The 23191-nt window shown below is 47.0% G+C and overlaps 1 protein-coding gene across 1 annotated transcript; it reads right to left on the reverse strand.

Annotated features, from left to right (window-relative positions):
* Positions 1 to 323: 323 nt before the first annotated feature.
* LOC144101626 (uncharacterized) lies at positions 324 to 22112 on the reverse strand. Its single transcript, XM_077634768.1, has 11 exons — positions 21913 to 22112; positions 18735 to 18797; positions 15753 to 15847; positions 14912 to 15040; positions 12633 to 12861; positions 10287 to 10446; positions 8750 to 8877; positions 7139 to 7265; positions 5612 to 5791; positions 2362 to 2490; positions 324 to 518 (listed from the first exon to the last, which is right to left on the reverse strand). The coding sequence occupies exons 3-11, from the start codon at positions 15781 to 15783 to the stop codon at positions 336 to 338; spliced, it is 1296 nt and encodes a 431-aa protein (XP_077490894.1). The 5' UTR covers positions 15784 to 15847; positions 18735 to 18797; positions 21913 to 22112; the 3' UTR covers positions 324 to 335.
* Positions 22113 to 23191: the final 1079 nt, after the last annotated feature.

Below are 23191 nucleotides of genomic sequence, written 5' to 3' on the forward strand. Positions count from 1 at the left end.
ACTGAGAGAAGAAAGGAAGAACGAGGTGCCGTTGTGGAGGCCTCCGGAAAATAATTTCGACAACCTCAGGACTTTCAACGTGCACTGACAACGCACAGCACACGGGCACCTATGCGTTTTGTCTGCGTCGAGGCGCGGCCGCCGCAGTCTGGCTTGAACCCGGGTACTCCGGATCAGTAGCCGAGTGCCCTAACCACTGAGCCACCGCGGCGGGTGAGAAAAAAAAAGCAACGGGAAAGTTCCTAGGTGTGAAGTCTAAATTGGAGACATTTTGCTCTTCCTGTACAATAGTAGAAACAATAGTTTAATTATTAGAGCCCTGTTCAATCGGGCAATTACGTCGTCCCTGTGTCGTTGGTCAGCAGGAGTTCCTTGAAGCGGTCCGTGAGCCAGCGGATTCCGGCCACGCGGTCGAAGGCCCCGTACACGTTACCGGGGCACTCGTCGTGGACATCTTCGAAGTCGATATCGAAGAGGGCGAAGCTGATGCGGGGGTTCACGTGGTTAGCCAGCACTGCCTGCGAGCACACAGTGACGCATATCAGAGGAAGGCGACGGGAAAAACGAAGTCAAACAAGGTTGAGAACAACTCTAGCTAGCTTTCACTGTCAGCCAGACTAGCTGCATTCAGCAAATCCAATCCTCTTCAACTCTATCATCTTCCTGAGCCACGGATGTTTGTACAGCTCTCCTAGTTGGCAGCCGCGGCGCTTGCTTCGAGCAGACAGTGAGAGAAAGGGAGGGCCCGAAGTGTCGATGCAGTATGGGACATGAACAAACATTTAATGCGAAAGCACTATATGGCATAGCGGCAACAAAACCTGGTGGCGTTGAACAGCAGTGGTTGAGCTCGCCTCTTCCTAAAGAGTTTCCTGGCTAAGTCCAACCGGACAGAACTGGCCCTCAACCCCAAGAGAAACGACCCACCGGAGATCTGTTTTTGTGCATCGGCTCCTTGTATATAAGCTAGAAAGGACTAGTACCACCGGGGGTTAGCACTTTCGGAGACTAACTGCATGTGTTGCCACACCATCAGTCGCTGAAAATGCAACCACTGCTTGCACAGAGATTAACTGCGAAAAGAAATCACTCAGACTTGCTCTTTTCGGTGACTAACTGATCCTCCCTTCGCCCAGCAATCTACAGTAGATTAGGTGCCACCCGCGTTGTTAGCAGATAAGGTATGGTCAAGGAAATTTGTTTCAGTCATAGAAAAACAAATACACACGAGCAGATTTAAACATTCATGGATTCGTGCGCTGCCATTATGCTCTTTTAAGCATGTCTCCAGCATGGTTGGAACAAGTTTGGGAAGTTAACCTTACGGGCCCTAAAAACTTACACAAATGCGTGGAGAGTGCTACCATTTCTTATAAATACTTCGTGCACGCGAAATATGCAAATTCAAAACAGCCCTGGTATACCGCGGGACAGACCATCGATGTGTGGGTGGTTTCCCAGAAGTGCGGTCAGCCTGTCCTTTCATGCGATGCGAGTATAGTTTACTCAACCTTTTAAGTATGCTGATTTTGATCCGTACGCTTAATCCAATGAAAGTAGATTCATTCGCCGCTCAAGGATACAATACCCTACACATGGCGCTTAATGTGCATCCAATGGAAGTAGAAAGTTTGTTGCATATCAGTGCGAATCTTCTGCATGTACCCTGCGACACCAATGTGTAGACCTTTGCAGCAGTGCGTAACAAACAACAAAAACTGAAATTATGCAACAGCATATACTTTTCGCTTGAAGTGCAAGTGTCCACATGAGTTCCACTTCTGCCGTCTCTAATTTCGGCCATTCGTTTTATCTGGATCACACTATCTGCGGTGTCCGTTAATCTTCAGGACTGTGCGCCACTCGAGCGGACGGCCCACGAGTAACGCAGACTGTACTAGAAGCCTCTATGGGATGTCCGCCAGCCTTCCTGCGCGGTAATGTAGTCGAGCCGTGAGGTAGACCTCGACTAGCGCTCCAGTTGCCTTGCATGCTTTCGACCGTAAGAAGGATAGTCATTCGCAATGTTGAAAGTTTTACGAGGATAACAAGAACTTCACAGATGCTCTACCCCACGTCTCTGCAACTACGAGCGTGGGTGATCTGGCTAGTTGGTAATTCATGCATGGTAGAGTGGTGGTGTCTGACCATCTTCTAGCCCTTGTCGAACAAGTTGCGCTGTTGTACGTCTTTGCTGCCTTAGCAACTGCGCTGGCCAATCACTGTGTGTGCCGGAACATTTTGAATGAAATTGCAGATGCTCGTGTCTTTGATCACAAAATGGCTACAGTGGAAGTACTATCACAAGCAGAGGTCTCTGCTCTATCTCGAAGTCTTACAGCCCGGATGCGCTGCACGTACCTTTTTCGTTATAGTCTGCAGGCTGTCGAAGGTGAAGGTGAGGCCCGCCTCCTTGTTGAACGTGTAGTTGACAAAATGGCCTTCGTCAACGGCCTTGAGGTTGTCTCGGTAGTAGGGGTGGCTGCAAACCTACAGAAAAAGGTGTGGAGGTTAAGTGGCGCTGCCTCTAGTAGAGGACAAACATGCGTCCTGATTGTCCATCGACAGAAAAATAACAGCAAGGTTGAGGACTGAGCAAGGTTGAGGACACCGACTCAAGAAACTTGCGGCGAAGTATGACGTTGGCGTTGTCTTCACAGCTAAAAACAAGATAGGAGGCTTGTGCGCCAGCGTAAAAAGGAGGCTTGATAAAACTTCAAGTGATCGTTCCCGATGCACAGTGTCACATAAGACACGGCTCACCCCTTGCAGAAAGAATGTGGTGTATCGCGTTCCGCTGCCTTGTGGTCGATGCTACTACGGGCAGACGGGCAGATGTCTAAATGTGCGCCTGACGGAGCATTCTAACTCTCTGGGTGGGAAGGCGAACTCTAATCTGGCGTTGCACGTGCAATCTCGAGAATGCAAATCAGACGATGATCTGTCTCTTTGCACGCCTGACTTCAGCGACACTCCTGTAGTTTATAGAAATGAAAAACAAATCTGTCGCGAGATAGTTGAAGCCTTCTACATTGCTAAGGCTAAGGACACGTGTGTGGCTAAGCCGTCGGTAAACCGTCACGCTAAGGAATTTGCCTTTTTAGATAACTTGTTAGTAAGACCCTGACATTGAAAAATTTTTTTGTGTGCCCTTTCACTGATACGGCTTATGTGCGCGCGCATCTCAGTGCGAGTCTTCGTTGTTTTCTTCCTTTCAATAAAACTTCAGTTGTTAGTCCAGCCTCGTCTTGTTTGCTTCTTCCTTTGTGTCGCGTCTTCTGGCTGGTTTAAAATGAAAAATAACAGCATACCTTTCTCTACATCGCATTTTAAGTATGGTGGTATACGGGTTGCTCCACTGGCGAGTCGGTTGTTCATGTCGACAAACATAACGTTCGTAACAAAAAGACGAAATGAAGAGGACCCCACATGCGCTCAATTTCAACTGATCTTTATTCAATACAAGTGCATGTTTTTGTGCACTGGGACAGCTTAAACATAACTTTGCGTAAAGCTATCTGAACGCAAGTCACATTCTAGCACACCGTCTACCTTTCGTTTTCGCCATCAACAAAACCATTGGCTATTTATCAATTGATAGAGATACAGATGGAGTGTTCACATAATCGTCTTTCCAGTTTTTTTGTAGTTTGCATGATCTACCTTGTTAGTTGCTAGACCGAACTGCATAGACCTGGCTTGCGATCTTCACTGTGTTCAGAAAGGTTTCCTTGACAATTTTGTACTTTTTGTTGCGGTCGCGTAGCCTTTCAGATAAGCACCTCCCGGTTCGGCCTATATATATTTTACTGCATGACAATGGCAGGGAAGGTACATAATCCCCACTACGCAGTCAACAAACTGGTACTTGTGCTTCTGCGTGCAGGTTAGCTTAACAGACAGTTCAGCTTGTAAGATACAAACCTTTGTCCTGTTAACAAGTTAACCAACAAAATTGAAGAACAAACCTGGGAAATGAGTAGAAACGCTTGCACACTCCTTTCTATTGTCGTGCGGTAAAGTATATATAGGCCAAACCGGATGGTTCCTAAATAAAAGACTACCCGAACACAAAAAAAAAACTTAGAAAATGGTAAAGAAACCTTTTTGAACACCGAATTGCAAGACAGGTGCACGAAGTCCGATCTTCAGTGAACGCAAAGTCATTAGCAGGATTAGAATACAAACAACACGGGTGATCTTGGAAGTTAAACAAGTAAAAAAAAATTGGCGGTGCTTTAGCTATGGTTAAACCTGGAGTTACACAGTAGCTATAGCTGGCCGAGTGGAATTTGGTCACGTGACCAACCACGTGACGAATAACGTGGCCGGCGGCAGCTGCTCCGCACCACGTGACCAACCACGTGACAGCGTGGCTGCGCAGCATCTGGGTGGTGGGGCCACGCTGAAGGCTCGAAATGCTACCGTAATATTGTGACGAAGAAGACGAAGCTAGGCAGTGGCGCCCGAGACGGAGCGCTCGGGCTAGGCCAGCGGCCATTAAAACCATCTCATTGCCATCAGTCATCTCGTCTCATTCTTCGGCTGGCCGTCACGTAACGTTTGGTGTGAGGTGCGTAGTTCATCCCCATCCTGGTCCGGGAGCTTCGGCGCATGCGGGAGCCGTGGTCGTCGGCCGTGAGTTCTTGGCCAGCGTCACCCGGACGTGCCCCAGCCTTTCGGACCCGAACCGACCTCGCCGTTCTTCCCCCGCCCCGCCCACCACCTAGACCACTCAACACAATGAACTGAACCTGACTCAATGACCCGACCCCACCCCGACCCGAGACACTGCCCACACGTGACGACACCGTTCCCCTACCCATGCCATTCGGCGCGTCCTGGGGCCCCGGCCGTCGGCTCCTGGTGACCTACGGCCAGGAAGCTTCGCGGGCCAGGAATCATTCAGCCATGTCCTTCGTCGTGGCGGCCAGCATCTTACCACTTTGTGCTTCCTGTCCGGCCATCCTCAGAAGCCCAGTCACCACTTCGCGCGTCTCTTTGTCACCGATCGGGACGATCGCTCGGTGGCCCCGGGTAGTGTGACGAAGACGAAGTTGGCAGTGGCCCGAGACGGAGCGCTCAGGCTAGGCCAATGGTCATTAAATCTCTCTCATTGCCATCAGTCATCTCGTCCCGTTCTTCGGCTGGCCGTCACGTAACAATATATCTATCGCTACAAAACTGGAAAGACAACTGTGTGAGGACTCCTTCGGTATCGCTATCAAAGAATGATATGGCTTTTCTTGAAGGCGCAAAGAGTAGTTGAAGATGTGGTCGAGAGTGAGCCACAGGGTGATCGGAATGTGCAAAATTATGTTCGTGCTCTCACAATGTATTAAAACCTGTACGCGCAATGGACAAAAATCAATTGAAAGTCAGCGGCTGCTTGTCCTCTTCGTTTCGTTTTTGAGTTACGAGCGCTGCTTTTGTCGTGATGCTACTATATGTTCCTGACAGATAACGTGTTTGCACGCCCACACACGAACCCTCGCGCGCAGTGTTAGAAGCTGTGAACTACCCTCAAAGCGAGCGCCGGAGGCTAACGTAACGTAGCTTTAAGTGCGCGTTGCTCGAACAGCTTAGTAAAGGGACCGCGCGAGTGGAGTACCTTGGCGTAGCTACCCAGGTAGCCGGCGCTGTTTACGCGGCATGGGCTGCCCGGAGCAAAGTCCGAGTCTTTATCCACTTTCACGGGCGCATACCAGAAGCCCTTGAGTGAGAAGGACACCAACACCGGGATGCTCAGGTTCAGGTAGCCACGTTCGGACAGGATCTCAACCACGTCACGCTGCACAGTGCCAGTATATAAGACCGTGTTAGTACGGATAAGCATAATAGAAAAGACGATAGATAGATAGAAGTTTTGAAGTGCAAATTTAAGAAGGGGACAGAGAAAGCAACGAAAATTGTAGCTTCCTTTGAATTTCTGCAAACGATACTGTATTGCACATAAAGAGCGTTGTCAGCGAAGACTGCTTATAATGGGAACAGAGGATGTCTATCGCTTGACGCTAATAGCCCAATCGTCGGTGGATGAACATCGTGTATAGTTTGTGCTACTAATGATGAAAATTTTTCCGCGTAACCTTCTCCAGGTACACTTTTGCTAAACTGCGTTCCGGGTCACGCTATACTAAATTTCAGTGCCCCAGCTTTGAAGTGTGAAAATTGCCTATATTTGTTTCATTGCAAAATGAAGATTTTTTCGTGGAGTCTGACGATTCTTATCGCTTTACAGAATTTGTCTAGCAACAAATAGGCGGCCAGATCGTTTCTGATTTTCTACATTTCAGTGCCTCCGAGGTTTTAGAGTTCAAGTATAAAGAAGGTAATGCGAACACATTCGCAGTAAGCGTCGGTAAACACGGTTGAAGGTTAGAGGCTTAAAAACAGGGCAGAGACCTTTACATAGAACTTCGTCATTCAAAGTTTATATAGCCTAGATGTGCTTCGGATATGCATTTAAAAAAGGAAGGAAAATTGACGATACATTTTTGTGAGGCTGAAATAATGTGTTAAAACAGAAGTAAACTCATTAAACGGAGATGGCTGCTAGCATATATAGATCCATCATTATGGAGAAGAAATAAGAGGAGTTTTTATGATTAATTAATTTTGTTTATTGGTAAATTGAGGAATATTCTAGCCAACTATTTTTATCAGTAAAAATTTCTTCCCCGGTCTTTTCTTGCTATGTTTGGCCGCTTTTATTGGCTAGAAAACTGGATATAAAATAATTCTCGCCAGTAAAATCAAACCCTGATGTCTACACCGAAAACGACTGGTTGCCGCCGTTTTTAAGTGATTGCGGGGTATGTAGCGTAGCCGCTTCGATCCGCGCCGAAAAATCGATGTCAACACACGCATTTCATTTGCGAAATCGGCCGTTGACGATGGTTTTGTTTTTTCTCCTTTTTCTAGCTTATAAAAGCTGAGTATTCAGTGATTGGTTACTTTGTGATTAGGACGTGGCACCTTGTCCATAGAGGACAACATCTATTTCTCCTCAGCGCCCCTTTAAGAATTGGGGGCCTTTAGCGCGTTTCGGTGGGGCTGTAACTAGACAGACCATCAAGCGTCCATGACTGTGTAAGAATGACAAGAAAGCTTTGGAAACTTCGGTCTCGTCACTTACAATGGGATGTTCGTGGCGTGTGTACTTGTGGTCCCAGGTAGTGGGCGCCGTGATTCGACACGGCACCTCATGGCCATGCGGCTTCCTCAGGTGCGTGTTCGCTACAAGCATGTCAACCTTAAAGTCCCTGCGGCACGAAACGGCGAAGGCCGTCGACAGTCATTAAGCGATACTTGCGTTATAAATAGATTGCACTCTACAGACGACGAAAAGCTCTGAGCTGCTGATTCGATGACCACAACTAGATCTGTTGAGACCGAACACAAATATTATGAGGCGCACTTAAGTCTCCTTACATGTGGAAATGCTAAGCTGTGTGCGTTTCGCCACCTGCGCCATGTGCTGGGTAAGCGCCGTACATTGCGATTGGGGTTTTCAGTAGGCGCCGCATGATGGCGCTACGACTGCACGCCAAGAACGCAGGAAATTTTCCGGAAACGGAGGAAAAATTTTACTCGCTTGATTGCGAAATATGTAATTAACATGCTCGTAATTACTCATGTAGGCCTCACTACATATCTCGAAGATACGTTTTAAGAACTGTTCATTCACGTGAAGTGTAGTGGCGTAGTGGCAGCGTCCCCGTCTCGCAAGTTGGCGGCCCGGTTTAGATTTCACCCTAGACTCTAATTTTATTTTCTTATCTCTTATTTTAATTGCCGTACAAGTGCGGACACTTTTGCGGACAGTTTCTGTCTACAACTTCTGTCCAAGTCACTGAGAAGCCAAGGACTGGTTAAAAGTACTTTTTTACGGCATGCTAAACAACCTCTTGTGTGCCATCTAGATTGTGGCTCTTGTAAGCTGTTGACAGTTACTCCAATATAGCAATAACTGCATGGAACTCTCTCCTGCTTTAAATAGAGTCGCTGTTGGTGCAAGCATCACCGGGCAGGGTCATAAAAAATAACTTATACGTTCTGAGGCTGACCAAAAAGAATAGAGCGTGATGGATCGGGATATGCGAACTTGGCTGAGTGATTTCATGCGTGTTTAGCAGAGGGGTCTTTCTTTGCCTGATATGCCCGGACAGGGGCGCAGTATGTAACGCAGTTTTTTCCTTGATACTGGAGAGACAGTGAATAAAAATTTGTAGCAGGCATAGAGGCGGGGCTAAAGGCTCGCTAAACTCTGGAAGCTTTTTTTTCTCAGACCCTCCTCATGTTATCACATAAATTAATTATGAAATTAATAATAAAATCAGCTTATATCTCTGACTTATTAATTAATTGATAGATCTCATTTTTCTTTCCACAACAACGCTGTGGTCTGTGGAATGGCGCCGGGGTTAATTTAATTGAACCATTTGAGGTTCTGCCACATAAACATTTATAAAAGCACGGGTGGTTTCGCGCTTCTATGTCATTGCGATGCGGCCCCTGTAGCTGGGACAAAACATGGGAGCTTGCACTGAAGAGCCAACGCTGCATCCACTCATCATTAGCGTCGACGAAAGCATAAAACCGGGCAGCTGGTCGCCAGACAGTGTGGGACAGGACAGTGAAGATACTAATGACTTGTTGGGTGGTCCTATTTCCTCTGTTCTGCGTTGTAAACAATAAGTTGGCTAAAATTGGCGTTATAATATGTCGACAACGGGGAAGAGCTTACATGACAATGTTGTTGATTAGGTCAATCTGCGCCTTCGTCTGGTAAGGCGCGATCCTGACGCCGAACACGATGCCGCCCAGGAAGTACGCCGCTTCGGCGTCTCTCGACCGCTGCAACTGCCTGAGGATCTACAGAAAAATGCGCACCACATGTACAACCATTGTCAGTAGAAAAACAACCCGTTAGTTGCAGCAAGAAATTTCTGTGGCAAGGTTATTGCCACAAGCAACTGCTTCTGCGTTGCTCGAGAATGTCGGCGGGCACTTGAACCGCGCCATGAGGGAATCGATAAAGGAGGGACTGAGAGAATAAAGGAAGAAAGCGGTGCGGTAGCGGATGGCTCCGGAATAATTTCGACCAGATAGGGATCTTTAACGTGCACTGGCATCGCACAGCACACGGGCGCCTTAGCGTTTGGCCTCCATCCAAGCGCAGCCGCCGCGGTCGAGTTCGAACCCGGGAACTCCGGATCAATAGCAGAGTGCCCTAACCACTGAGCCACCGCGGTGGGGCTAACCTTTGAAAGCCAATAGTTGTTTTCCTGGTGCCGGACTGGCGACACACTGGGAGAAAACATTTGAGGCAAATTAGCGTATTATGGGGTTTTAACGTCACGGAGCAACTAAGGCTCCAAGGGACGCTGTTGTGGAGGGCTCCGAATTTTAATGAGTGCTGAAATCGCATAGTAAACGGGCGTTTTGTTGTAGTTTGTCACAATTGCAATAAGTCCGCCATATGCGGGATCAAAACCAAGACCTCTGGATCAGTAATATAATGCCAGAACAACTGAGATACCACGAGGGGTTAAAAGTTTCCTTACACATTTTTGCTTTTGCCACACTAAAACAGTGCTGTACGAACTATAGCGGCTTAAGGGTAGATGAGAGCAAATGTAACATTTTTTTATTGTGTCAGTACGCACGCAGCCCTTACCTGGCGTTAACCAGAAGGCGGACGCCGGCGAACAGCACAATCACTGGCTTTGCATTTCACGTTCCCTATTAGACCAATTAAATTTGATGCTTCTATATGGTACTATTTTAACCTGATCACTCAATACTAATGATGAGAATTTCAGGTTCTCTGCTCTTTCGTCATCGGAGGCCCCACATGACATTTCAATGGGCAATACATTACAGCATTACCTGGTAATAGCTTTTATCGCAGATTTACAGCCAGAAAAGAGAAGCATAAAAAGAAGCAAGGGTGCTCTAATGCTGAAAAACGATGAAAATTCGCGCTAATCACTCTTCGCTCTTCACTTTTCTTTGTTCTCTTTCAGGTTTTCATGCGGCGACTGCGTATGTCGCTTATGGCTCCTTCTAAAACATGCCGTTGTCAGGAAATATTTTCGCAGTTTTTCACCTGTTGTCCCATGAGAGAGGCTCAGCGTGAAGCCAATGTATTCGCTGAAACGGCGACCATGACTACTGACCTCTGCACACGAGGGTCAAACGAGTTCCCGAGTTAGCGTGCATGGGCTATCATACTGAGGTAGGAAGGCAGCTATAAACGGGCAAGTGCTGAATATACTAACGTTGAAGAGCTCCAGGGTGGCCTTGATGTTGACCTCAGCGGAAGACTGGGATGTCTCGGCGTTTAGCACGCCGAAGTGGAAAATCCCCTTTTGGTGGAATGGGGCAAGCGCTTCCGTTCCGTTCGCACCTGACAGCACATCTTGGGCTACCTTAGCGTATCTGCACACGTGAATAAGACGCGCACGAAGCACGGCACCACTCAGGAAACCAGTGGGTGGTGAGTAAGGTGAACTGTGCAGAGGCTTCTACGTGGTTCAGGTTTGCATATATTTATCATATCATAATCTTAGCCGGTCAACGGTGGTTACGCCTACAAGTGCTGGAAAGTGTCCAGAGACACCAGTTAGCAGGTGGCGGTAAGCGCTCGCTGGAATTAAGCACTAGGAGGAATTTTGAAGAGCAAGGTGCTCTGTGGGTTGCCAAAAAGAGCGATATGTCCGTATTGCGCACATGACGTGAACCGCGACTCTTTCTGCCTCAACATCTATAAAAAGCCACCCCATTTTTAAGTGATGCGTCTTTCTGTGCAACTCTTCCACTCAGGTAGAACAGGCCAGTTTTCCCACAAGTAGAAGATCCGAGGATAGTTGCCGTGAAACCGAGAAAGGATATTGGCTCCTTAAAAGCATCCCTGTACGAACGGCTGCCTGCAGGCACCGTGGGACAGGCGTGGTTGAAGGTCTGTTAGCTCTGGTGGTTTTGAGGTTAAAAAAAATTGGAGGTCGCTTAAGCTTCTCTTTTAAGAGAGGAGTGCGACAGCATGGTTGCAGCACTGCCAGGGTATTAATCATGTAAACGACACTGCACGAAGTCAAAGACCACAAAGCATTCACTAGGTCTACTTTTAATCAGCTTGAACCAACGAGCCTCCGTGGAATGTTCTGCGCGTGCTCGTCTCGGAGTCTGAAAGACTTGGGTTCGATTCCTTGTATATCCAAAAAAATTATTTCGGGATTATCGTGTTGCAACGCCAAAAACGCCGACACCGGCTTTTCTACGACACGAGCTCCTTAATGCTTTGAAGCAACATTTTTTTAATCTTCTATAAATAGCAATAAGCCGGAATAGCAAGAAACACGAGTGTTGTCCAGGTCTTGATGTAAACAGCTACACTTTTAGCGTACGAATATCATTAGCTACTGCTGCTTCTAGCATCAGTCATTTGCGACTGCATGTGGGAGCCGAATTAAGAGCTGGCAATGACTTTTATTGTGACTGTCAACAGTGACTTTCAGGGTTCTTGATAGCTCTGTTTGGAAATGTGCAGCAGCTTATATAACGATGGACAGATCCATAAATGATGGTTAGGCAGCTAAAATGCAGCTCAAGTGGTAACTCGTAAGCGCTTGTTTTGGGGGCTCTTACCCACTAGAATGAATTTAAGATTAGATAATGGTGAACGTGGAGCCGACCTTAGTGACATAGTTTCCAAACAAATCTCTTGGTAAAGAGGTCAAACACAGGACTACACCTTTAGAAGGGCGGCTGCCTTACCAGCTTCGCCACCCACATAGGCTAGAAAGCAGATAGTGCGACTGGGCAGATTTAAGAGACAACTAGAGAAGCGATGTATGCAAAAATATCAAAGGGGGTATTGGCCTATGTCAGGATTGAAGCTATAGCCACAACATTAGAGCCTTTTCCTGAAGCTTTCACTCTTGGCAGTACTCACTTTCGGGACCAGAAGACATAGGACTTTAAAAAAGCATGTCACATTAATGCTGCCCAGCAAAAAAAAAAAAACGGCAATACCTAATTCTTAAGGGTAAGATTATAGTCATCTAATGTGAAAATGGCAGCTACTGCAATTTTTTTACGGTACGGAACAAACTCAACCACAAATATTACTGCTATTGACCCTACTACGGCAGTACTATTTGCAGCGGCAACTACGACGACTATATTTATGTTATCTGTACCAGAAATGACACTTAATAAACCATTTTAAGCACTACTGCCTCTGCTAATTCTACTACAATTACAACCTGCCGCCACTGCTGGCACCATGCACGACTACCAGCCCTATTACTACTATTAGCACTTCTCGTAATGTATAAATCACGGGAAAATTCGGTTATATTCTAAAAGCCGACACGCGGAAAGCGTTTGTTCTGCATGTGTTTTTCACTTCGAACTGCTAAAATCCTTCCTTCCTGCGTTTTCTATTACTATGAACAAGTTTTAAAGTTGCGATGGCACCGGCGTGTAGTGTGAAATCGTGCCCTAGTGCTACTGCACAACTCGTTTCAATGAGGCCGATCATGAGCATGACATTATGTCCCGGACGCATGCTCTGTTAAGGTCGGTGCTTAATGTTAAGCGTGTAATGAGAAAAGTGGACTCGCTCGAAGTCAAAGGCCACGCCGAAGTCCGACCCTGCCCTCTCGCCGGCGCGCCTGATGAAGTTGGAGAGCCGTTCGCTGGGATCCGCGCCCAGCATGTCGCGTTCCTGATAGCCGAGGGCCTCGTAGAAGATGACGGAGCAGTAGCCGATCGGGGGCAGCACGATCCAGTCGGAGAGGCCGTCTGCGCCCAGGGTGCACAGCACGGGCATCGGGTCGCAGATCACGTGAGCTGCGAGGGTGAAGAGGGAAAGACGGAGATGAGCGCACATAGCGGATACGAGCGAAAGCACTAGGTCACGTTGTTACGAATGAGAGCGAAACGGAGGACGGCAAAGAGCAAGGAAATATGCAGAGTAACAACGACCACTCTATGTGAGGTGTAGAAACATGCGATAGCAAGCCATAGCGATTGCCCTGTACCGCTGCAACGTCCTGTTGGTTTGAACATCGGCCACATATGCGGAAGGCGCTGGTGTTAACCAGATCCCTCAGGTGCCCATCGGCGTTAAAATGAGTACAAGGTTTTCCCTGACATGATGCACGGCTCTCTGTGGAACGAAATGATTGGGAAAAGAGCCTTTAATGAAACCATTGCCTGGGCGGGTTGGCAACTGTTTCACCATCAAAAAGTTTTAAGCCGTCTCTTGCGATGAACACCAGTTTGTGTCTCTTCCCGTTGCAGGGGTTCAGTGGTAATCGCTTTCGGCTGCTCATATCGAGGTCGTGGGGTCAAATGAGATTCGCGGTGGCGACACTGAAAAGGAGATAAACTGAAAAAAAAGAACAAAAGGATCGTTTGCTGAGCGATGTCAGTATATATTCAGTAAGAAACCCAAGATGGTCTGAATTAATTCGCAGCCTTCCAACGACGTCCCAATAGCCAATGTGGGCGTGTCGACTTTAAAACTTTCTGTGCCTTATATCAGTTTGAGTTCTCCTTACAAGCCTCTAGGTAGCCTACAAAGTGAGGTTATTTGAAAGCGCAGGCTCTTTGCAAAGCCATTCACCCAAGCACGGCTGAACAATGGGCCGGGCCAAAATTGTACCTTTTTGAGGATTCGATTGGGTAACCGATGGCTGTTAGAGCTGACCCATGGGCACGCAAAGCCTCTCCGCTGCCTATTGTTGTCGTGCAACGTTTAAATCGTATTTTCACCTGTCAATGTGCTTTACCATCTAGCCCCAATATAAGTGTGAATGGAAGCTGCGCGAGTTGGTATAGGTTAATGCTGAAATAAATAACAGCATGAAAATACGTTGCACGGGGCGAATAAAGACAGAGTTAGAGTTTTTGGCGAAGTTCAGCCTGCCCCCCTGTTTTATAATAATAATAATAATAATTGGTTTTTTGGGGAAAGGAAATGGCGCAGTATCTGTCTCATATATCTTTGGACACCTGAACCGCGCCGTAAGGGAAGGGATATAGGAGGGAGTGAAAGAAGAAAGGAAGAATAGGTGCCATAGTGGAGGGCTCCGGAATAATTTCGACCACCTGGGGATCTTTAACGTGCACTGACATCGCACAGCACACGGGCGCCTTAGCGTTCTTCCTCCATAAAAACGCAGCCGCCGCGGTTGTTTTGCTATTTGGGCCTGCGCTACCGTATGATTTGCTACTGTTTGCGTCCAAACAATCAAGGAGAATCGAGCCGGGCAAGGGATAGACAATTCTGCGCATAGTGACAGTTTTATGCCTCACTGAATGGAAGCTGAAAATAAAGCTCGCATAATAGGTTACTCTTTCAAGAAAAACGATAAATAATTTTCACCGTCAACAGAAGAATGGAAGGAGGTCGCAATGCGTCGAATTGAAATGCGAACTAGGAAAGCGCAGTTTAGTTGCAGTAACTGAGCCTGATCATGTAGATTCTGCATCGTCCACAATTGGGCAGAATATAAGTCAAAGCCTTTCTAAAAGAAACCTTGCATGCAGCAACTATAAGCGCTCATCTTGAAGACAGAAAATTTGGTTTGTTTATTGCTTGAATTCAAGATGAAATATTTGCATGACCAGTAAAATCGTGTTCGCTTATCATCCCCTTGATCACAATAACCGGTAGGGGGAAGTCAGGCAGGTCACGCGTTTTATTGGATTAGCCGAAAAAGTGGAAACGGAAGTAATGCGAGGCAACGTCGGAGGCCTCACGATTAGCTGTTTTAAGCTACAATATAATCTCCGAGAGCGAAATACTGGTGACGATTCAGAACGCTGCTATCCCCCTTATATCCCAAGGTTTCGGATAGGGGGTAAATGTGCCGGAAAGCATTTGTACGCTTACGACGCCCACGTTTTTCGCACAGTAGAGGCACCGGCTGCTTCAGTCGTAGAGCACTCCTCGACGTAGTGCGGACCAACTGATGACTGCCTTGTATATCTGAGAGGTCGGATCCGTACTGGTCTAGGAAGCCTGCGGAACCAAGACGTGGAGGCAGAGCGTCGTCCAAAAGTAAAGTCGAAGTTGCCACCCTTGCCCACTGAGTTGTGCTCGCCGCAAGCATTGGCTGTCTTCAGTCTTCAAGATAAACACGCTAACTAAATTAACGGTAGAGTGTACCTCGTAAGTGTGCGGAAGCACCCTTCAAACGTTTGTGATATGAATCCTAAAGCTCATCACGATTGCCAGAAGGCACTTTTTTTTTTACTCCATTTCGTTGCATCGAAAGAAGCACGCCAAAGCTGAGATTTGTTTTTCCCCCTCCTCTAACACATACTAAATGGCCTCCCTGGCATCTTTGCATAGATGGATGGCGTCTTTATGAGCGCCATTTTTCAATCAATATTTCAGCAGACGTCTTCCTCTGGAGTGAAAAGCATCGCCCTAGTGTGCCACATGCAACAACTAAAGGGGCCATATAGCGCCCTCAATTTATTAAATTTAGTAATTACCTTTGTTAGATCCTAACTGCCACTTTAATAGACTGACCCGCAAGTTCGTCATACAGGCCGCCATAGGCGAAGGCTAGAAACGCCAAGAAGCTCTACGCGCCTCTATGAATCGTCCGCTACCACCAGGCGAAAAAAATGTGCACGTTAGCGAGAGGCGATACGCCGCAAGTAAACATTCCACCATAGACACAAGGCAGCTGCCGTAACTAGCGTTTGTTGACAGTGTCGCCCACCTCGCAAGATGAAGAAGTAGGCGACGAACATGCAGCCGAGAACGGTCAGGGTAAACAGCCCGACAACGACCTGCGCGATGCTCTCGCGGGAGTACCTGCATGCAGCCAAAAAGAGGGCAGCTTAGGACACCCCAGTCAGAAAGGTAGATGCGGACACTAAGCAAGATACAATCTGCATGCCTAACACCAGCGCAACGTTCTGCTGGGCGAGAAGTAGCACGGCTACAGCAGCGAGGTATTGACGAAACTTGTATAGTGCCTCAAAGACAAGGGCAGTTACGAAGTAGACAACACGTGTGCCGTACCTTACATATAAGTTCATATTTTTCCGGGTCTTTGAAATGCTGCTTGTTTAATCCTAACGGACCAACTTTCCCGGACAGCCACGCTGATCAAGTAATTATCGTATTAGCAGGGTGCATCCAGTTACCTGAACGAAACTTTTGAATAAGAGCAGCACATGGCGGGCGCCTAATAGAAAATACATCTTGCTATACGTACAGATATGAGCACACATGAAATCATGTTTTGAGATGGGTCGAGACAGATTCTTAGTACTCGTGTTATCCAAAATCGCACAAGCTGATCGGAAAAGCCGTAGTGGGCGGTTGCGAGAACCCTTACGCCCTTGCTGGAAGCAACGTACATGCCTCTCACCCAATTTCTAGTTAGAAAACAAAACCGGCGCCCGGCCATCTTTGACGGAATTTGCAAATGCGTGGCATCCGCTGGACATTCAAGACCCAAGCATATATGCGGGATGGATGGGACGATCATAAAGGTATACATAAGAGAAATATCCTACATTTTCTACTTGTCGCCATTCAAGCTTGGTGGAGCAGAGCGGTGCCTCAAAGTCCGGTCCGGGCAGTCACACCGCATGCATATTATTAGTGTTGTTTGTTGAAACTCCTCTCCTCTTTCGGAAGATCTCTGCTCCATGTTGCTCATCGCTCCACCTCTCTGGCTTTGATTTTACTTTCCGCATGCTTTCCTTCTTTCTTCTTTTTTTATTTGTTTCAACCTCACGCCTTTCTCATCCCCTGGCGAGGATTACCTTCTACTCTTGCAGTGAAATCTGCACCATCCGTACGTCAGACAACGCCCATATATCGAAGAACTTCTACGAGTTGTGCATGCAAAATTTATCATTTTAAAACGAGGCCCCATTAGGAGCGCACCACGTGTCTGCTTGTCGCTTTTCTATGCCTTTTTTCTACTTGCGCTGCAACTCTACAATAGATAGACCAGTCTCGACATTTTTGAGGGCATGAATTGTTATGTATTTAGAACCTTCTTCTCGGCCCTGCGCAGGACCGTTCGCAATGTGGTGAATCGCGCACGCGCAGTTATCTTCTAAAATTAGGTTGAAGCTGGAAGTAAATGCTTACATTTTCACTGAAATGGTGAAGGAATAAAGCGTTACAGACCGTTAATCTCGGCTTTCTAGGAGAGCAAGACTATTCCTATCCACAACAGACACAACAACGCCACCATCTTCATTAACGGAGGAGCCTGAACCACGTAAACAGAGCAAATAGGTAGGGAAAACATTCTACGCTCCATGCACAGCGGATTTAAGGTTTTCTCAAGTTTTTACATATCGACTCGTTTAACGTGTATCTGTGATTGCACCGGCAGAGTCAATGTTTTCCATGCGGTAAAGCATTTTCGTGTCACCCCTGCACAAATTCTTCTGACGCATTCCGTGTACGACACCTGTCAAGTTTTGAATCATGTCATTTCATTTTATTACTGTAAAGACCTCGCTAGGGGTATTACATAAGGAGTTGGCAAAAATAAACAAATGTTCACTTTATGCATGATGCGTGGAAACACTTTCATGAACATCAAGGGACACGTGGTGGGATCGATGGGTAGGGGAAGGTCGTTCCAGTCGGCCGCTGTTCTTGGAAAGAATGGGTTTGAAAAGGTGATAGTACTGGTATACGCGGCCTCGAAACTTGAAGGGGATTAAAAGTGCGGAAAGCAAAACGGGAAACAGGTGCGCAGATATACGGTTCCTGATGAAGTGCACAATAGTGAATGTTGTTATAAAGACAGAGACTGGAAATGCCGCGGCCAAGTGAAAGATGCTGTAGATCAGATTGTTCTTTTAGGAATGAAGTGCTGACATCGCGTGAGTAGCATGAATGTATGAATCTAGTGGCTCTATTATGAACTCCCTCAAGTGCTTTAGCAAGATATAGTTGGGGGGGGGGGGGGGGGGGGGGATTCCAAACTGCAGATGAATATTTTAATTTGCAACGCAGCAATGTCGTGTAAGCGAGTTGTCTCATGGTGAGGAGCACTACGGAGGTGACGCTCCAAAAATCCTAATGATTTGTTAGCTTTGTTTGTTTCCAGAATGAAGGGAAATTATCGTATTCCTGAAGAGCGTTTAAAGCTCAGCCGTTATTGCGTTTGGCTGGCGACACAACGATCACAGGATAAAAGATTGGTCGCGTTGGCCGCATTTTGTTTTATTCAAGCGAAATCCGAAAGAGAGCTGTGTACACTGTGTGACGTCAAGGAAAGCTAATGAACGTGAAGTTGTCGAAATTTTCCACGAGCTTTCCACTAGCGTTAGTGAGTGTTTTCATTCACTTCTTCCTCCACCCCTTCCCCCACATCGTGGCTTGAATTTTCACCCTGATTAAGAGCGTTGCAGCGCCTTTCAGTCGCTCTAAGTGATTATTACTACTTACGCCATTAGTTTCTGCGCTTCTTATTCGTAAGTTAAGCTTGGAAACAAAACCAGTGCTGATGATGAAAATTTTTCACCAGACCACTACGTGAGGAGGACGAAACGCAGAAAGCAACTTAACGACGTAACGAAAAAAACAACAAAACAGAGGAGGTAAAAGCAAAACACAATTAAGGCGAAGCCATCTTACGAAAGAGCGTGCTAGCGGTTTTTTTAACCCGTAAATTGGTGATTGAAAAACTTGTTTTATGCTCATCCCTGTTTTGAGCACTCACGATCTTCCGTCAGTTCAAGATCTTGCCGGGCTGTCCGGTTCTTCAGTCGAGCGTTGCGTATACCTGCGAAAACAACGAAAATGAAATAATATTAAAACAAAAAAGCTGCCTTGCGATTTATTGTAGAGCTGATGGGGTTCACGCATGATTTGCTTTAAAACGCGCTCATGTACACAGGTCTAATGCTTACCAAAATGATAATTGGATAGGTGTTTCAGTTATATTTACACCAAGGTGTGTTGGCTCTAATGGCGTGAGGTGTACTGAAAGGGATAGGTATCAAGAGGGGCCCGTTAGTTTTAACGCGACAGCCTGAAGGCTGCCGTTCTACAGAAAATCTGGCCTCGTCGGTGTCGATGCTGTGAGCGCAAATCCCGGCAGAAGCAACCCCGGTGGGCGTCATCACAACCTGCCCACCGAATTGTGAGCAAACTGTCCACCGTGATAGGCGGAATTTAACGATTGCTCCTGACGGGTTGCTCAACCTGTCGCACAAGCCGCACCGGTGGCAGCACCTGCCATCGCAGGTTTGCGCTAGGAGTTGTATGAGGACTCCCAGGGATTTATGAATGTGAAGTGGAGAATGACCAATTCCGCATATATGGGCATTAATACATTACGCTATTGCGTCATACCCTTAAGGCGTAGCATAAGTGTCCCCTCCAACTTTACAGTGCCTTCGTGTTTACGCGCTATTCGTCCATGACGAATACTTCACGCTTGTGTGAACCATTTTTTTTTTCAGCCGAATTGACGCACTTGGTAAAATGCTAGCTTCCAGAGAAAACAAAGACAAATAGCGAACTTAGCAAGACGCTACTCCAGATAGACAGTTTGTTTTTCGGAAATACAACCAACGTTTTTCCTTCGCAGAAAGGCGCCTGTGTTGCTGTAAAACTGCGAAGGAAATAGCAGATGTCCTGCTACACTCACAGGCCTATGACCCAGGGAAAGGTTACGCCACTTTTATAATAATAATAATAATAATAATAATAATAATTGGTTTTTTGGGGAAAGGAAATGGCGCAGTATTTGTCTCATATATCTTTGGACACCTGAATCGATTTTGGTCCAAATCAGCCAAGGTCGAATTTCGGGGATGGCCCGGGCCAAATTCTTGGCGCTTGGCGTAGCAGCTGCTACGGCAACGAGCGATGCACAAGGACGGTGCCCAAGCAAAGCGCACAAGCAAGATTTTTTCTCGGCTGTGACGATCGTACAAGTGCTCTCGCACTAGTATGGACACAGTGTCCGTGTCTGCGTGGGTAAGACAAGCCCGCTGGCAGGACCCATTAACACCACCCTGTCATACCCTTAATGTGGAGATCAAGTGTCCTCAAATTTCTGATGCTTGCCTAATCGCTTCCCTTACTGGAGCGATAAGGGGAGCATCACAGCTGCAAGATCGGTTCGCTGGACGCTGCCATCTGCTTAGGAGTATGCTGTTGCAGCGCGCTCTGAAGGAACCTGGCCACCGTTCGCATGCTGCGTTTTACTTCTTGAACGCCACCTGTATGCGTGTCCTACATGCCGTTGATAGTGAAAAAGTTTGACGGACGAATCGATGGAGCATATCAGTTCTCAGAATTTCTAAACGCAGGTACCCTCAGTATTGTAGCCTAGCAATGTTTGCCTACATCGTGCCGAAATACATGCGCTTTCGAAAAGCTTGCAGACAAAGCAACTCCTCTATCGCACAGAACACGTACAAATAGCCAAAATTCTGGGGGGCACTTTGTTGACGAAAAGTGCGGTGAGGCGGAAGCATTCAGTGCGGTGTTGCTGCTCGTGTAACTGATGTATACTTAGGATGCTGATTAAGTACGCAATTGTTTGTGAATCTTAAATGCTGCAGATACTAGACGGCATGTGGGAGGCATCCGTCTCATTCGACGCCTTCCCGCAAACTCTCCAGCGTCCTTGACAAGCAGAACTGCGCATGCGTTGGCAGGAATTAGCATAGTCGTTAGCACGCTCGGCTGCGGAACGGAAGCATGGTTGTTCGAATCCAATCGTGGCAGATTTTTTTTTCTTATCGAGTTGCTGAAGAGCTCAACATCGGACGGACAGGCTCGTGGCCGCGACTTTGAGCCACTAAAGGCTTTCGCCTTAAAATTTGTTCGGCCTCTGTGCGGAGCCTAACTGCGTTTTCGATATTCTAAATATTGGTAGAGGTATCAAATTCCTAGGGGCTACACAACTCTCAATAGATAAGGAGATTATTAGTAATAGATATGTATTCAATATCAGTTACCGGGCCGCTACACAACTCGCAATGCTCTGCCGAAAAAAAGTGCGCTCCCAACTCAAAACGCCCATCTTTAAATATTGCCCAACGTCTTAGATGGAACACCCGGTACATAGCCCTATCACACATGCTCATAGCATGCCTAGCATGGACCACAATAACGCCTAGCCCTTGCAGGCTCACATTAAGCGAATTTTTCATTAGATTAGCGACACGGTAGAAATACCTTCCGTACAGCGGGGCCTTTATTACAAATCATGTATGCTTCAAAAGCACTTCTAAAGACTCCTTCTAGTGAACTTAATGTTTTGTTTCGACACAAATTATTCATGCAATGAGCCTTGGAAACAAATGAGAACGAGCATACAAATAATCCACTACACCAATATGAGGCTAGTCAGAGTGTGTTGTTTACAACTCTACCTTGAGCATACGCTCTACATGAATGGAAACAGTTTTTGCTCATTCACAGTGCGTTTACTTGAAGAAAGCTCCGTTCATTTCTGCCATCTTTGTTTTCATACGACGTCCCATTTGCCTCCAACTAAGCTAGCAGCCGTTGGTACGTTGCAGCCTAAGAGAGAACAGCTAGCCAGGTGATCAACCTCTAGAATAACAAAAAGTTGTGCTAGTTGGATTGAACTGTACATCAGAGCGCTAAACAGTGAACACGTCAGATTAGAAAAGAGAGGCGCTATCTTTCAACTGACTTTCAGACTTTCAGCTTTCAGCTGAAATAGATAGCACGTATGTTGTCTTCCTCTCTGTCGTGTACGTTGTTTAGCGCTATGAAGTATTGGCTATGAAGTATTGAACAAGTACCAAGCGTGTCATTGGTCAGGCTGTGTCGTTTACCGCGAACGCGCATTAATGTATGCCAGCCCACGGAGAGATTACACTGGTTACCTCGGAGACCCAAAAGCACTTTACCTGAATCATCAGTGCTGTTCGCAGTTGACTCCTTTGAATCGCTAGGGGACGGCGGGATTAGCTGGCAGTGGGAATCCATGTTTCTTCTTGAGAAGAAGCCTCAGAAGGAGAAACGAGGGTGAGAAATTGATGCGACCGAGCTACCGAGGAACGATCCACCAGAAGAGAGAGCGTGCGTCACGAGATCTCAGCGTTCCTTCTTTTTCTTCTTGCCCGAAATGCTTTTATGTTCTTGCTATGTAGGCAACCATGGGAACAACAAGGGGGCAGTGCGTCAGTGCGCTGGTAGTTTGTGTGGTACGCGGACCTAAGTTATCCATGCTAGCACTAAATACGATGCGTGATAAGTGTTTTACTGTAACTCCTCTCTTGATAAAGAGGGGGAGGGGAGGCGTGGATGTTAACCAGAAAAGCCTTCCGGTTGGCTATCCTGCGCTAGGGAAGGGAAAAAACAGTGTCTTGTAAGCCTTCATGGCAGTCGACTGTTGTGGCCACGGACCGAGGATCTTGTCCTCTGTGAAAGAGCGAGGATTAAGGCGGTCCAGAGCACAACGCAGCTTACGTCTTTAATTCACAGACAGAGCACCCAAACAGGAAGATGACATGAACAAAGACATAATACTTCTACGTAACCATACAGTGCACCAACATCCGGTATCGCCAGCAAACTCGTCTCGAAGCTTTAATTTTTTATGGTGCGAATTCGTTCAATGTCATAAATTTAAGGAACAGGCTCCTTAGGTTGATCAATGCTATAAGGGCTCGATGCTGAGGCCCGTGTGTCCACATGCGTGTTGTAGGCGGCCAGCTTGGGGGGTAGCCCTGGCTGCGTAGATGCCGTTAGAGTGCAGCCCCAAGTACGGGGCAAGTTCGCGAAAAGAGATACAGCGATGCTTTCGTGGTGGAAGCGAAGATTGGAACTATTAGTGGAGTGGTCTGTGACCCGGACGTACGGGACTCTGACCGGAGGAGGAAACAGAACGCTCACTCTAATTCTTCTAATTAGCGGGACCTGCTAATGGCCAGTTAGGACGCCAGAAGGGCTACACCCACGCTGTTTAACCTCGCACCACATCCGCTCAAACAGGAGGCGGTGCTGAGGCCTCTTGCTTTCTGGAGCATATTGCTTGTGGATCTTGGATCTGACTTGAGCATCTCGCAACTTGCTTATGCATCGCTCGTTGCCTTATCAAGGGACTTTATCGTTGCCATATCAACTGTGACGCCAAGCGGTAAGCGGCCACATCATGGCTGTCTATAATAATGCATTCAAAACAGC

This window comes from Amblyomma americanum, chromosome 8, assembly GCF_052857255.1.
Source record: "Amblyomma americanum isolate KBUSLIRL-KWMA chromosome 8, ASM5285725v1, whole genome shotgun sequence".
In the NCBI taxonomy this organism is placed as follows: Eukaryota; Metazoa; Arthropoda; class Arachnida; order Ixodida; family Ixodidae; genus Amblyomma; species Amblyomma americanum.

What these genes read in the sequence shown, in the direction of transcription:
- LOC144101626 (XM_077634768.1), bottom strand. Translation starts at nt 15,783, where the DNA reads ATGTTCGTCGCCTACTTCTTCATCTTGCGAG. An exon ending in CTACTTCTTCATCTTGCGAG is followed by an intron (nt 15,041 to 15,752) that starts GTGGGCGACACT and finishes TTGGTTCCGCAG; the next exon opens with GCTTCCTAGACCAGTACGGA. An exon ending in CCACCCTGGAGCTCTTCAAC is followed by an intron (nt 8,878 to 10,286) that starts GTTAGTATATTC and finishes ATTTTTCTGTAG; the next exon opens with ATCCTCAGGCAGTTGCAGCG.